We start from the raw sequence: 12,982 nt of genomic DNA, 5'->3' as shown, positions 1-12,982 counted from the left end.
GACCAACTGCATCTCTCACCTGGACAAATACAACTGCTCCCTAACTGGACTCCTTACTTTCACTTCTGGCTCCTCCAAACCATTCCCCAAAGAGCAACCAGAGTGATCTTAACATACTTAGAAATTTGAGAAATTCTCACACTAGGTCCTTGGCCTGTGGGTAAGAGCTATCACCATGTGGAAGGTCAAATGGACACTCCGAAACTTCACCCAAGTGCATAAAAAAGCACTATTGTCAACCGGGGGAGATGGTGGGGATTAGTGTCACCCTTAGGGATCTCAAGGATTTGGGAGTGGTGGTGCCTATCAAATCTCCATTTAATTCACTGGTCTGGTCCCTGCAAAAACTGGATGGATCCAAGATAATAACTGTCAATTACTGCAAGCTCAACCAAGCAGCAGTCCTACTCGCAGCTGACATGTAGGTCGGGTGTCTTTGCTAGAGCAGGTTACTGTGGCCTTAGGGACATGGAATGTAGCCACTGATTGGGCCAAATGCATTATTTTCTACCTCAATCAGGAAAAAGGATCAGGAAGTTCACATTTACGTGGATCAGATAATGTATACTCACATAGGCCTCTCACTCACAGAGCCGTGTTAACTCTCCTGATCTGTCAAACTATAGTCTGAATAGGTCAGGACCATCTGAATATCCCACAGAACATCACATTGACCTATACATCAGGGTTGGCAAACACTGGCCTATGGGTCAAATCTGACCCATCTGCTTTTGTATGGCTCACAAGTGAAGAATGATTTTTACATTTTCAATTTTTTTTTTTTTAAGATCAAGATGAATAGGCAGAGCGCAGAGGATTTTTAAGGCACTGAAACTATTCTGTACAATACTGTAATGGTGGAAACATGTCATTATATATCTATCGAGATCCATCAATTGTAGCAAATGTACCACTCTGGTGGGGAAGGTTGATAGTGGAGGAGGTTATACATGTGTAGCGCTAGGGGGTATATGGGAAATCTCTGTACTTTCCACTCAATTTTTCTGTGAACCTAAAACTGCTCTAAAGTATGAAATTTATTAATTTAGAAAAAAAGATCTAAATATGAGGGACATTTTGTGACACATGAACATTATATGAAATTCAGATTTCAGTGTTCTTTAGTAAAGTTTTATTGGAACCCAGCCACATCACTTTAGGGCCCTTGTGTCCAAAGGCCAGCAGACAAGAAGAGAAGCACCATCTTGGCAGGGCAGCTGACCGTGACCAGCAGGACAAGGTATGAGTGCTGTCACACTGAGAGGGTGTTCAGGGGGTCACGCAGGTTCACCTTTGTACCCCCTTAAGACAAGGCCACTCCGTCTGTGCATGGACAGGTGGGGCAACCCCAGCCTGAGAACGGCGTGGTTATCAGCCTCAGAGCCTGCAGGAAAAGGGGTTTGTGTCACACACCCAGATAAGCCACTGAGACCAGCAGAAGTGATAGCCGAAGTCCACTCCATAACTACTTGTGGAAGGAAGGCGGGCTGGGAGGCAAGGAGGAAAGAAAGACCTCGGCGGGCGGCAGGTCATGGAGCCCGCCTCTTCAGCGTATGGCCCACAGTGCCTGGCGCAGCAGGCTCTCAATGAACATGCTGGAGGGATTATGATTTCCGTCTTTGACTTTACTAGCGTGTTCAATGTTTTAATATCCCATGCTTTGTTTGAACCTTCTGGTAGAAATGTTTTCTATCTTACCAAGAAACAAGGCCGGCTCACACGTAGGGCACGCCGCCCCCTCACCGCAGGGGCTCCGGCCCGGAGAAGCCACCCCCTCATCCCTGCACCGCGTCAACGCACCCTGGGCGCTCCTTGGCGGGACCCGCCCAAACCCAGCTCACCGCCTCCGAGCTTCCAGGCGCGCCGCGATGCGGAGGCGCCGGGCCTGGATCCGCTCCTGAGGGTTATCAGAATGTATCGAGGGCCCGACAATCGGAGTGGCTAAATGTTCCTTCTCCTTCTCCTCCAGGACCCTCAGGGATCCCGGCGGATTCATGGCAGGTGCCTCCCGCCCCCAGGCAGCTCTGCCTGGACCACCGCCGGACTACCGCCTTGCTGCTAACAACAAGCCGTTGCTAACAACAAGCCGTTGCCAGGGAAAAAGTCACCTAATCCGCAGCTGGCGTGGTTGCGCGCGCATCCCCTCAGGCTCTGCCCACCGGTGTTCCGAAAGCTATATCCCAGCTTGGGACTTCATTCCCTTCTCCTGCAATTCGGGTAATCCCCACGAAGGCCCGGGGGTATTAACGGAGGCTGGAAGATTTAAGAGCTGCACCAATTGTGATTCGTCACTTACTGACCCTGATGACTGATTCTTCATTCATCAAATAAATATTCCTCAAAATCATATTCATCAAATATAATCGAGTGCCTACTCTATGCCAATCACTGTGCTAGCGCTGAGGATACAAGCGTTGTCCTTTCCTCATGGAGCGGATAGAATAGTACGATCGCTCGGAAAGCTCGAACTAAAGTATACTGTATCCATCTACTCGTCGTCCATTCATTTTTGAGTTCCTATTGATACTTTGTGCATTCGGCCCCTATGTTCTCTAGAATATATCCATCAAGGAATTGTCTTCTGTAGCGGTTTTCAGTAGGGCTGAAGCCTAGGACAATCCCACCATCACCACGTGCAATCACATACTTAGGAAAAGGAGAGCAGAGGAAAACGGTACGGAAGGCGGGGGGGGGGGGGGGGGGGGGAGTGAAAGTTAAGAGCACAGAAGCACAATTAAACTTTTGAGGAGTCCCTTAAGAGGCACTATTTTTTGTGTGTGTGTCGCATTGCCAACGAAAAATTCATAGTGTTCTTACTGAGAATTAACATCCTTTCGAAAACAAGCTGGATCACATTTGGCAGAATCTTATCCCACTGGCCTGAGGTTAACTCGGGAAAGGGCCCTGGAGTAGTAAGAAAATGCAGGTCCTAATCCTAGACCGGCCCTGAAACCTTAGGTATGCCACACCTTCTTGACCGTTTTCTCAGCTGTACTGCCTGCCTACTCAAATCACAAGCAATTGTGAGGCCAAAGGAGATAATCGCGTGGTGTATAAGACCTACCCAGAGGCAAATGGAGTTTTCTTTCTTCTTTTTTGCTTTCTTCATGAGCCTTTACTGGGTGTTCTGGGTGCAAGGGAGAGGTCCAGCCGCATAGAAATGAGAGGGGGTGGGTCTCAGGATGAACTGCTGGACTCCGTGATGCTCTTGGAATAAGTCACATCTTTACGTAGCCGCTGGGGGGGGGGGGTCCTCTCTGGGTCTCTGGGGGTTCTGATTCCTCTCCCCACTTCAAGGGACCCTCTTGGCCTTGGCTGCCCAGAGGAGCCTGGTCCAGGAGGGACGCCAACTGCAGGGATGGGGTGACTGGGCCTGGGGCTGGGGCAAGATTGGGGAGCCAGATGCCGCTTGGGGGTGGGGGGCCGGGGGAAAGAGATCGAATAGAAGCTTTGGCCCTTCTGATTCTTGCTGGGGATGTCCAGCACCTTCCCCTCCACAGGCCATGCCTCACTCTTCCTTAGGGCCCTCCGGGGCTGGTATAGGGGATTGCTGTAGAGTGGATTCCCTGCGTCTCTGTTCCGGCAGCGGCGGCGGCCTCAGATCCGGGCGCCCGGAGGAAAAGCAGCCACGGCCACAGCCCCCGGTCACCAGCAGCGCGGAGAGTCCTGGGGGGGCTGTGGTGGTTTGTGGGCGGTCTGACTGGGGGCGGGGCACGGTGCGGGGAGAGCGGGGCTGGAGGTGGGATCGGAGTTTTCTTTTTTAAATTAACTTTTCCAAGTGTACAAGTGGTAGGGAGATTTAGGAGTGCCAAAATCTTGGAGCAGTCAAGAGTCCAACACCTGCCTGGATCCTTGTCCCATATCTAGCTGGGGTGAGGAGTCTGGAGGGCGGGGGAGGGGAACGAGTTTTCTTCGGGCCTCAGTCTGTCTCTCCTTTAGTTGTGACCTCCAGCTTTAACCTTCCCTAGGGGCTGAGGAATCAGAGGCAAGATACAGTTCTGACCCCTAACTCCTCTAGGTCCTGGTTCATGTCTCCACCACCTGTGAGAAGAGACACAAGTACAAGCGTGTGTGCCTGTCTACGGCTGGGAGTAGGATGCCACGAGAAAGTCACTGGGAATCGGCTGTCACACGAGAGATGGGAGAGAGAGCAAAGGTACCATAAAGACTCATAAAGAGCGATCAATAAGCTGCTTGGCCTAAAGCCAGACATTTTTTGTGATAAAGGAATCTGACTCCCTTTTTTGCTGTTTGAGCTTTTAAGCCTCATGCCTTTTTTCCCCTTTGCTCCACATCTGGGCAGCTGACTTAAAAAAAAACAAAAACAAAAAACCCTGGGTGCTCTCTCCTTTGGTGGGAGGTTCTTACTGTGTGTGCTGGGTACCCTCATCCTGGCCCTACCTCCCAACCATAACAATACCCCAGGCCAGCCTCCTTTCCTGGCTCTCTCCAGACATTTCCCAGCCAGCTGGGAGGTCTTTGCTGCTGTCACAGACAGCCTCAATTATATAAATAACAAACCTTTTTCATAGGTGTGGGAAAAAAGACACTCTCATTCACTGCTGGAAAGACACCCTTTAGGAAGACAGTGTGCCAGTAGCAACAGTTTAAATAAGCATATGCACTGAGTAGGCAATTCCACTTAAAAGAATTATCCTTGAGAGATAACAGGTCTAGGCTATAGCCCCATGGGGCCAAAATTACATGAGTAATTTTTTAAAGTTTATCAGTAGCTAAACCCAAGCTGGTTGCCCCTGCTGAGTGTCAGGCCGGTGCTAGGTGTTTGAGGTTTGCATTTAGAAAGGAGGGGATAACTGCTACTGCGATCGATCGAACGGAGGGCAGGGGATTAAGAGCACATTAAGCCAGAGAATTAGCCTGGGTTAAAATATGGGCCATTTCCTCCCTCATCTTCTTTAAACCTGTTACTGAAAAAACTTTTAAATGCCCACTGCCAGAACTGGGAGATCAATTCTTATGTTAAAAAAATAGGAAATATTCTCCTCAGAAGCCATGTTAGAAAATATGAGTTTTTATAAGAGCTTATGGTTTGTTCATATACTAAAGTTTAGGTGTATTAAGTGTGGGTTATTAAGTTCTTGTGGAATTAGCCTGGGAAATTAACAGCATACATTAACACTCTTTCTATGGGAAGATGTTTTTGAGTATGAAACCACCACCTTACAAGCTAATATAAGTGTGATCCAATTATGAGAACAATAAATATTACGCAGTACCCAGTTCTGGGAGAGTCAAGAGGAGTATATTATGAAAAGCTGGTACTGCCACGTTCCTAGTACTCTGCTCTCTGAAACAAGTCACAGGACTATAGAACACCCAGGAGCTGATCAAACAAAACAAAACCTTTTAATGTTTTGCTCTAAATTAACCAATGATTCTCTGAGACAAGTGACTGGACATTATTTTGCTCCCCTCCCCTTTTGCACCTGCCAAGGAAAAACAAAGAAGACAATCTGAAAACAATTAAAAGTATTGAAAAGTCATTTTCTCTTTTCTTTTATTACAATAAATATTTATCAGTAACAGAATTAAACAATTTTAAGTTAAAACCTACTGCATTACTTTTGTGTTTCACAGCAGCAGAAATAAAACACAAATCCAGTTGAAAGGGCGAGGCTTCCAGAATCCAGTGGCAAGAAACAGTCAAGGTCTTGATTATCTGGGCTAGCAACAGGATCACCGATGACACAATACTAATGGTGAAATGCACAGCTGTACTCTATTTGCACATCGAATTATCTAAGACTTCACAACATTCCAGCTAAGGAATTTAAGCAAACTGTGAAGCCCCAGTTCCCATAAGAGCTAGATTTTCCCCCCCATCAAGCCCAAGAGCACAACTGCTCCAAGGGCTGCCCTCTGGCCAGGATTGGGCCCATCATCATTCAGACCCAGAAGCCTCAACTCTGGTGGAAGCAACCATCTTTCTCAAAAGCTTTCTGGCTCACACAGTCCCTGGTGAAAGGGAAGGGGAAAGTGACGTATGTCAAGGGCCTTTCTTGGGGACTTAGATGAATGGAAAGTAGGAAAGACTATGGCTCCAGATAAGGAAGAGGCTTCACAGAGTTATGGGCTACATGCAGATTTAGTCAACATGAAGAAACAGTCTAGTGAAGGCTTACCATCTTGCTGATAATCGAGAGTAGACTGCATGTATATACGAATATATCATACATATATGTGCACAGAGAATATGTGTACATATTAAATATGCATATATACACACACCACACATAACCAGATAAAATAAATGCTACATTATTTGCTATGAACACAGCAAGTGCTAGACAGACCAGTTACTAACATGTTCAATTAAACTACTTGAAAGGGAAAATAAGACTTTGCGCTCCTTTCATCTTCTCTAATATATTCCACTTGTAGCAAACACATTCCAGTTACTTAAGTGGTATTGTTTCTAGGTACCTGAGAAGGGATGGAATCAGAATACTACAGAAAGCAACCTGCAACAGGACCAAGCTAAACAAATCAATAATTGATTCTGCCAGGATTCCTGCCGCCTATTCTTAGTCACAGGGCATGAAACCTTACTCAGAAAAGTATCGATTTCATTTCCTACAACTGGCTACAAACTTAATCTATTCTGTTAGATGGGAAGGGAAAGGGAGAAGGCAGACAGCAGGGAGTTTACACCTCAGCAGTTGCTCGCTGCCTTCCCCTTTACCCACAGGAAATGCTACTTTAAAAAACAAAACTGAAATTTGGAGTTTAATACTGAATTCTGCTTTCTTGGCACATTCCAGAAAGAGGAAATGATTACACGTAGCTGCGTCTTTGTCTCCTGAATGGCTGCTCTAATGGGATAAGTTATATAAACAAAACAACCTACGAAAAATATTCATCTTGTGGGCAGTCTTGATTAGTACTTATTGAACTAAGTCTGATACTGAATGATACCGGTAATTCAAACAGATTCATAATGCAGCATTCATAGATCTCGTAAAATAAAACAGGATCCTCCTACAACCTGATCAGTAACATCAAGTACTAAACTAAACATGCTTCTGGCCAAGAACTTACTCTTCAGGGATTAAAAAGTGCTTCTCAAGAATATCAGAATCTAGAATTCATGGTAAATTGTCTGTTTCAATAAAAAGCCAGAATCAATTCCTATTCTAATTATTACCCATAAAAACTTCTCAAGAGAAGCCCTTAGCCTAAGAGCCATAAGGCACCCACAGCATTTAGCCACTCCTCCCATCTTCACCACTGTCTCTAATTACAACGTAGCACTAGGTACACCATGGCCATGGTCCAATTCACATGCTTTCAAAATAACACTCCCCTGATTGAACCTAGCTTTCTAAGAATGATTCTATGGAGAGCAAGACAATGTTAACGGCCTGTGGGAGACAATACTTCTGTTGTGTCCAAATGGACTCTCCTCAAGACAAGGCTTTGTTAAATTATTCTAGAATCACTCCATGTGCCATTTGCCAATTCTGGGGACCGGGCCTTTCTGACCAAATGCAACACAACCCCCTCACTCAGGCCACCCGTGAAAAAGGCTACAAACGGCAAAACTTCTTTTGCTACCCAAAATATTAGCTCATTTAAGATCTGTCTGTAAGAAGAGCAGGTCTCTGCTTAAAAACAATCGATCAGCTAGATTACTATCTCTTGCATTTTTCTTAAAAAGGAAAGCATTACTAGCATGTTTAAAAGGTTACGTTTATCTTGCACTGTAGAAACTCTGGAAATAAATTAGCCAGTAAATCCGATTCCCATGGCTTCACACAAAGGAAGAAGTAAACACATTGCCACTTTCTCTGGAAAAGTTAGACAACCACAATTTACCATATACCCTAAAGTAACTGCCTGCCAATAAGTCAGTCATTTGCACCACTGTCAAAGATGAAAAGTAAAATATACAAATCACATGGGTTACAGAATTAATAAAGGAAAATCAGAAATTTACTTAAGCTTCCTAAAATGTACAGGGCATCACGCTTTCAAGTTTCACAGTGATTAATTTAACACCATTTTACTGTTAAAACTGTCACTTAAAATGTACATGTCGAAGTGCTTCAAATGCAGCATACTAGTTAAAATTCTTCCTGGAAGGTTCAACTACTGGCAGCTCACTTAAGGTTATTCACCCACAGGGTGTTCAAGAATGGGCATGCTGCCTTACAAGGACACCTCATAGGACAAAGAAAATTCTAGTCTGACTTCACAAATTTCCTACAGAGTGCTCAGGCAAGTCCAGAACTGAGGTCAAGATAAAGGCCACTCTGAACGTAAGAATCAACACAATCAAAGATTTCTGTATCTGTTTTTGGCTTATTTGGGGACCCGACATCAAATGTTCTAGTCCATCAGGTTTACTTTGTTCCCTCTGGCATGTTCCCAGTCCTTGACTAGTCAAGAAAGATAAGGCAATCGAGGAGACGTGAATGTGGCGAGATCTAGGGGCGACAGAGCAAGTGGGCGTCTCTGTCCTAGACAGTGGCTAGTTAAAAACCCAGGCGAAGAATGAACAGGACGAGTTACAAATAGGCTTCTTGTTAAAATATAAAGGGGAAAAGTAGCCTTTGATTCAAACACCTTCAGATTTTCTTCTTATCCTCCATAACTTAGAGAATCAAAGTCTGCTTTGGAAAGCAAGGTACATTCCAAATGTTTTTAGACTGACTACGAAATAAAATAATTCTTTGAAAACTGAACACTTAGGAGTCTTTCAAATTCACATTTGAACTTGAAGTTAGTAATGACTAAGTTGTGACACTTTTAAACTGTGCACTGCAGTAGGATCACTGGGCACTAAAGTGATCTCTTCTTCCCCTTAAAGTGGATACTATGCCTGCTTTCTCCTTTGCATGTTCCCCCAATGCCCAGGCTCTAGGTCATGACCAATATTCTTCTGGTAACTATTTAGAATTTGGGCAACCCTAGACATACATTCCTCTTCCCAACAGCTCTATATTTAAAAAAATTAAATGCTGGTAATAGTACTATAACATTCTAGGCCATAATCGGCATTGAACCTTCTTTTAAAAATTACAATTAGAAGTAATTTAACCATGATATTATTAAAATGCCAGGGGAGACTATTTAGTTCTTTATGTGGAAGTTATTCACTCTATTACCCTTAAGACTAGAACCCATAAACTATGTCTATTACACATTAAGGGAGGAATGTTGGTTAAATTGTGGCAATTTTAAACCGTACGTTACACTAGGATCATGAGTGCTGTTGAAGGATCATAAAAGGCAGCATTAACATACTCAGGTATTTTTTAAGATTTTTCTAATCCATGCCCCCCTCAAATACAGGGGAATTACTTTCTGACAAGCATAAAGGACATTTTTCATACCATAACCTGAAAAGAAACTTCTTACAGGTCTAGGTAATTTTGGTCAGAAGAAACACAAAGCAAACCTCTGGCCTGGCTAAGGCACTCTATTCTGAAAAGTACAGAAAACATGCATGTATGACCAATCATGCCACTGCTCCCCAAGAGGCAGCTCAGCGTATGCTGGGAGAAAGGCTGGGGTGTGAACGCACTCCAAAATATCATGCATAAGCCTAAAAGATACTTTATACTTCGGAAATGTTATGATAATTGGCAATGATGTAAATTCACAAGAGCTCTTTGTAATGAAGTCCTGCTTCGGCTGCTGTATCACTACGTAACAAATGGGGGCTTTCATGACGCACTTCAAGACAGCAGACTAAACCAAGAAAAAGGGTCAACAGTACACTAAAGATTCACAAGTCCACAGTATTCTGTAACAGTTCATTACTCACTTTTCGTCTTTTATCTTCCTGACAGCCATCTTTCATCAAACGATGCCAATAAAACTGACTATAGCATAATTCTTAACCACCATTGGGAAATATGTTATAACGTATAGGCACAAAACAATTTTCAAATAAACCTGATGCAACAGAAGAAGAGCAGAAACACACTTTGAGGTAAAACAGCCCCAAAATTACAGGACATGACCCTATGCCAGAAGTAAAGGGTTTCTGTTGTTGTTGTTGTTGTTTTTACTATACTGTACCTGGTAAAGAAAGCCTGTGGTCCACATCTGTCATTTTATAAATATTTATCAGTTCTTTTATAATACGGATTAACCTCATTTTTGTATACAAGGTCAACAAAACAATAAAATGATTAGCTCAGAACCTTAAAACAAAGCTTTGTTCCAGGCCCAAATTAACACTTTATCCAGTTCAATTTTACAGATGACACAGAACAAGGTATACAAAAAATAGTTACTTTTACTTAATTAGTTCATTCTCTGACCTCCATGATGGCAATTTATTAGCAAACATGAAATCACTACCCATATTTCCCTTCATCAATTTCTCACCTATGTTCAGAGTTCATTTTTGTCTCAGAGAAAGTCACCAAATATACCTCAACCTTTACAATTTTTTAAAATGAGTACAGAACCATGTGTTAGCTCCTTGATGCCTCATTTCTAATGTCCTGAATGACAATGATTAGACTTTACACATTTAAAAACTGAAATATCAATTACATAGTTATTTTTACAAAGCAGCAGACTAAAATCCAACAGAGGAATACACTATAATTAAATTTGACGATGGTCACATTCACAGATAAATAATGATTATGGATTTAATTACATATCAACACAGTGGTGCCTATTTTATCCAAGTGCAATCCATCCAAAAAAAAGGGTTTAAGATACACTCTTCATTCAAGCACAAACTCCATTCAGTGGAAAATAAAAGAAAATCAGCCAGTAAACTTCATCACCACCAAATTAAATGGAGACAAAATAAAAAAAGAATATCCACATTCATGAAAAGGTGCAATCATAAAACAACCATATTAAAGTCAAAGAGATTTTTATGTTTGTCAGTAAACCTAAAAAATTACTCCAAGTCACATAAAGGGAGCACATACTCAGTAAGGCATATATATCAAAAATTTTCTTCAAGTGGGGAAGTGAGCAAGTTGGGGAAGAGAGAATTTCTATTTCCTTATCCTGTATGAAATAAAAAACACAGCACTCTCTTCCACAGAAAAAGACAGGGAGAGAGGAAGGACAAATTAAATCAGAAAACTAATTTCATAGTGAGGTTCACAGTAGTAATTTCATAGTGAGGTTCATGAGATTCCTAACTCCTAAGAAAATTTTTCTTATAAGGAAGTTTATCTGTGTTCTTCACAAGTAATTACTGTAAGACTGGGACTGTCACATGCATTCATATGATCATAGTTCATAGGCACCAAATCTCAGCAACTTGCAGCTGAGGGGGAAAAAATGCCACATTTAAGCAATGAGCCATGCCAATGAGTGAGCTGTAATTACAATCCATTCTCTACTAAGTCCCAAGAGAATATTTTTCTTTAAAAGAAAATTAAACCATTTATCAAGATCCATTCCATAACAAAGAGAGTCAGAATACTAGAGAATCTAAATATATATATATATACATATACATATATATATATGTTTTTTTCTTTTCTAGCTCTCTTAGCACATGAGGACAAAAGGCATTTCCATGGGAAAGAGAAACCAGTATTTGGCAATTGTATATTGTTTTGTAATCATTTGGCATCTCTTGCTGAAGGTGACTTGCTCTTATCTTTTCCCTATGTTGGATTTGGGCTATTGATAGCTTCCATAGCTAAAGACCTACTCCTAGGTACCAAATATAAAAACATATTGGGTCTTCTGAATGTTATCAGTGTTCCTAAACAAATTTGGGGGTTTTAAAAATAAAAACCAAGGCATCTTTAACTCTGTAAAAACCAAAACATTATGGACTCCTGAAGCTAAAATTACTAGGAACATTTTGCTGGTCTAATGTATATTATGTTTAACCAAAACATCACATATCTTTATAAAAAACAAAATAAAAGAAGCTGGGAGTTAGTAGGTCAAAATTCCACAAGTTCAGATCATATGTATCACCCCTGCTGTCCACGTACCACACACACTGAGTTCCCATGTCTGTTAAGCAGATCAATTTAGTTCAATGGTGATGGATGAAATATTTACAAGCATCTTATTTACAGTACTTCTTTCTGTAGATTACAGGCCAATATTCTTTTCTTCCATTCCTAGTCAATCCGAGTTTGGTTTCCTCAATGAGAAGGGGTAAATCTGAAAATGGTTGCTCAGCTGCTTTACCTAACAGAAAACCAGAACATGAGGCAATGACAAATACATATGTAATTTTTTTAAAAAAGCATATAGAATTCACCCTCTGGAGACAACAATTTACTGGCATGACAAAAATCATCAGAAACGAAGAGGTTTTTCTGGACTAGGATAGCTGCAGAGCCAGCTGGCTGAATGAGTACTAGAACTACCCTGGGAGAGTTAGGACTTAAACTTGGGTCTGCCCAACTCCAAAATCTAGTCTTTCCAGAACCCTCCAGACCACACAGCCTTACATTCAAATCTACTGAAAAATTGTAGGGTTAGTTGACTTATAGTATCTATCAGATCAAATATTTACATATATGGTTAGAGTCAATGTTCACCTTCTTGTAACACTTGTAGGTAATCATTCCTAATCTGATGAAACAGTATAAAACTAGATCTGCAATTTTTGACAGTTTAAGCCATATTAGTTAGGGTATCCCTAGTGGGTAGGCAAAAGCAAGGTAATGTGCCAGTTAGCAAATATGGTTTATTTAATCCTTCTTATTTCCATTTTTCTTCTTAATATTTACATTTCAATAGTTCAAGTGAATGTTTTTGTGTAGTCTAACAAGTTTTATCTTCTGGTCAGAAGTTGTAGAAGTGTTAAGAGAGCAGAAAGACAGACCAAAAAAAGACGCTCCTGGAATTTTTTTCAGTTAGCTTGAGCTTATATTTATTTTCCAGATTTTTAACAATGAAAATGTACTGCTTTGTAATTTAAATGTGTTTTGGTTTGGTTGGGAGTGTGTATGTGGTTTTCTAAAGATATGCTTCTGAGGGTTATAAAAAGTTAAAACAATTATGAAAG

The 12,982-nt window shown here is 41.8% G+C and overlaps 2 protein-coding genes across 3 annotated transcripts in view; both read right to left on the bottom strand.

Annotated features, from left to right (window-relative positions):
• The window catches only part of DRC1 (dynein regulatory complex subunit 1), a 48,086-nt gene extending 46,090 nt beyond the window's left edge, over positions 1 to 1,996 (bottom strand). The window contains exon 1 of the mRNA XM_032652921.1: positions 1,842 to 1,996. Within this exon, the coding sequence (XP_032508812.1) occupies positions 1,842 to 1,996 (155 nt within the window). The remainder of the gene's footprint in view (positions 1 to 1,841) is intronic.
• Positions 1,997 to 5,484: 3,488 nt separating this feature from the next.
• The window catches only part of SELENOI (selenoprotein I), a 44,351-nt gene continuing 36,853 nt past the window's right edge, over positions 5,485 to 12,982 (bottom strand). For both annotated transcript variants that reach the window (XM_032652834.1, XM_032652836.1), the window contains one exon: positions 5,485 to 12,156. In XM_032652834.1, the coding sequence (XP_032508725.1) occupies positions 12,091 to 12,156 (66 nt within the window). In that variant the 3' untranslated portion in view covers positions 5,485 to 12,090. The remainder of the gene's footprint in view (positions 12,157 to 12,982) is intronic.

The sequence above is a fragment of the Phocoena sinus genome, chromosome 13, assembly GCF_008692025.1.
Source record: "Phocoena sinus isolate mPhoSin1 chromosome 13, mPhoSin1.pri, whole genome shotgun sequence".
Taxonomy (NCBI): domain Eukaryota; kingdom Metazoa; phylum Chordata; class Mammalia; order Artiodactyla; family Phocoenidae; genus Phocoena; species Phocoena sinus.
Note: the sequence above shows the minus strand (reverse complement) of the source record. Positions and strands in the feature narration are given on the sequence as shown.